General features: G+C 37.0%; 1 protein-coding gene across 1 annotated transcript; it reads left to right on the forward strand.

Moving 5' to 3' along the window:
• Positions 1-293: 293 nt before the first annotated feature.
• Positions 294-2,048, forward strand: LOC104590975 (transcription factor MYB1-like). The gene is made up of 3 exons (XM_010249746.2): positions 294-695; positions 820-949; positions 1,312-2,048. The coding sequence occupies exons 1-3, from the start codon at positions 572-574 to the stop codon at positions 1,721-1,723; spliced, it is 666 nt and encodes a 221-aa protein (XP_010248048.1). The 5' UTR covers positions 294-571; the 3' UTR covers positions 1,724-2,048.
• The last annotated feature ends 472 nt before the right edge of the window (positions 2,049-2,520 follow it).

Below are 2,520 nucleotides of genomic sequence, written 5' to 3' on the forward strand. Positions count from 1 at the left end.
TGAAACTTCAGCACCGAAACAGGTGCATTAACCACAAATTAGACCCATGATTAGGTGCCTGTGTAAAGCAAGACTTGCAAAGAGTAAAAGCTCAAATGATTTGAATTTATATTCTGATTTATTTTGGTTCCATCTCTTGCCTTATTTTGTTTATTTACAGAACATAATCATCACCATCCAGGCATTGTTGGCCGACCAAAAATTGCATTTTTACTTATTTAGTTTGCACTTTTATATGCCTATGTACTACTAGTGAAACAAAATGGAACTGCAAACAAACAAAGCCTCAGTTACAGTGATTTCAGGGTGACCAATCAAAGATATTGCATCAGTTCATCAATATTGGTTCCTTTGAAGGACGCAGGAGTCAAAATCATCACGTCATCCATGAGATGGTTCCTTTGAGCTAGGTTACAATTAATATCCAAAACAACTGAAAAGGTAGTAGAGAAGCCAACTATAAGAATCAGTCCCCCATCATGAAGAGGAAACACCAACATGGAATTCTCTCAAAACCTTTCAAGAAGCACATAGACGACGTAAACACCAGAAGAAGGGTTGAGTACCCTAAATGGGTAAAAGACCCAAGGAAGGCCTGAAGACAGGAGCTTGGACTCCTGTAGAAGACTCACTTCTTGCTGATTACATTAAAATCCATGGTGAAGGAAGATGGAATAACATTCCTGAGAAAGCAGGTAAAGTTTAAAAGGTGGTGTACATAGAAAATCACGTCTTGATCAAGTCGGTGTGTGATTTCATTTGGGTTAATCTGTTTGTTATTCCAAAACAAGTCACCTCTTGAATGATTCACAATTTCAGGTCTCAATAGAAGTGGAAAGAGTTGCAGACTTCGCTGGTTGAATTATCTGAGACCAGACATCAAGAGGGGGAACATCACCAATGAAGAAGAAGAACTCATCATCAGGCTCCACAAGCTCTTGGGAAACAGGTATTCCTTCTTGTTCCTCATCTTCCCTTTCTTTTCTTCTTATACATAAATTAAGGTTGTGTTTGGTATCATTGTTGTTTCTACCTACTGCCTTTTGGGTTCATCAATACAAATTATTAAGAGATATGTGTTGTCACATCACATATAAGAGTCATTTCAGATAGAATGATTAGACTTCATCCCTTGGAGCAAGAAACACTAATTTAATGTTTCTAAAAACGCCTTTTGCACATGCATTTTTAAAGTATGCCTGTTTCAACTCAAATAATATTTGTATGCCAATTTGTATTGATCAACAGAAAACGTTTCATGTAGAAACATCAATGGTACCAAAAGTTTTGATATACTTTTTGTGTAGGTAGATGGTCCCTTATTGCAGGGAGGCTTCCGGGGCGAACAGACAATGAGATCAAGAACTATTGGAACACCAAATTAGGAAGGAAGGTGCTAAACCACTCGAATGCAGCTTCAAACCATAAGCAATCTAAAGATAAGAAGAACAAGAAAATGAAAATGAAGAAGAAGATGAAGCATGTTGAGTGCAGCAAGGTTTTCCTTAGTCCAGCACAAAATGAAGCCGAAGCTCTGGTACCAACTGGGGTTGGTGATGACTTTGCAACTCCCTACAGAGCAATTGAATCACAATCCTACGACGAGTTGTCCTTGTTCGTTCCAGAAGAAGATGACTTGATGGGTTTTGTGATCGATCTCAATGATACGGAGCTTTGTGGATCTGATCAGCTTCTCGAGTTCAGAACTCTCCCTGTTCTGTGATTTCGACAATGGAATAGTGGGAGAGGGCACCAAAGACTTGTCTCCATCTTCTGTTCAACCTTTATTCTACCCTCCACCAGCAGAGGAAATGCAAATGCTGAAGGATTAGACTTAAGTTGTTACTATTTCCTGGTGTCTTAATGGAGTTGAGGGTTTTTAAATTTTAATTAATCGTTGGTAGCCAAACTGTGCTCGACTGCTCGTTGCAGGTATTCATGTATGGTGAACATTTTTTAACTATTATTAATATTGTTGTTATGTTTGTGTGTATCCAATCCCTTTTATGTATTCAAATTCCTAATATTTCAGATCATACAGGCAGACCCATTGTTAGTTTGTTTAGGTTAAGAACCTACCTGAGAATGATGATGTCATGCCTTTTTTTGGACACTTTAATAATCCCAGTTTGCCCATGAATTACAATATTAGAGTGTGTCTATTGACCAAAATATCTCTAAAAGTTTCTTTTACATATTTTGGGGATAAACGAGGCATTTTTCATATGTTAAAGAGACCTTTTAGTGGTATTTTGGTGAATAAACACTGATTCAAGGGTATTTTGGGAATTTTAATATTTAAAAGCATGGCATCATCATTCTCTGTTTAGGTTAGTTTTTGATGTCAAATTAACTGAAGGAGTTGTATGGATATGATTTTGCTTGTTTTGGAAGGATGTGGATTATACTGCTATAGAAATTTGTTGGTATAACAAAGCCCACCACTTAGGCTGTATTTGGAAACGATGCAAATATGTAGACTATCAAATGGTCCATATAAATTATAAAATAGGGTTAATT

The sequence above is a fragment of the Nelumbo nucifera genome, chromosome 1 (assembly GCF_055504915.1).
Source record: "Nelumbo nucifera cultivar China Antique chromosome 1, China Antique-T2T, whole genome shotgun sequence".
In the NCBI taxonomy this organism is placed as follows: domain Eukaryota; kingdom Viridiplantae; phylum Streptophyta; class Magnoliopsida; order Proteales; family Nelumbonaceae; genus Nelumbo; species Nelumbo nucifera.

Excerpts from the sequence above, each read along its gene's own strand:
- LOC104590975 (XM_010249746.2), top strand. The coding sequence starts at position 572 with ATGGGTAAAAGACCCAAGGAAGGCCTGAAGACAGGAGCTTGGACTCCT. Across the intron at positions 696-819 it reads TAACATTCCTGAGAAAGCAG|GTCTCAATAGAAGTGGAAAG; the intron begins GTAAAGTTTAAA and ends TCACAATTTCAG. Across the intron at positions 950-1,311 it reads CACAAGCTCTTGGGAAACAG|ATGGTCCCTTATTGCAGGGA; the intron begins GTATTCCTTCTT and ends TTGTGTAGGTAG.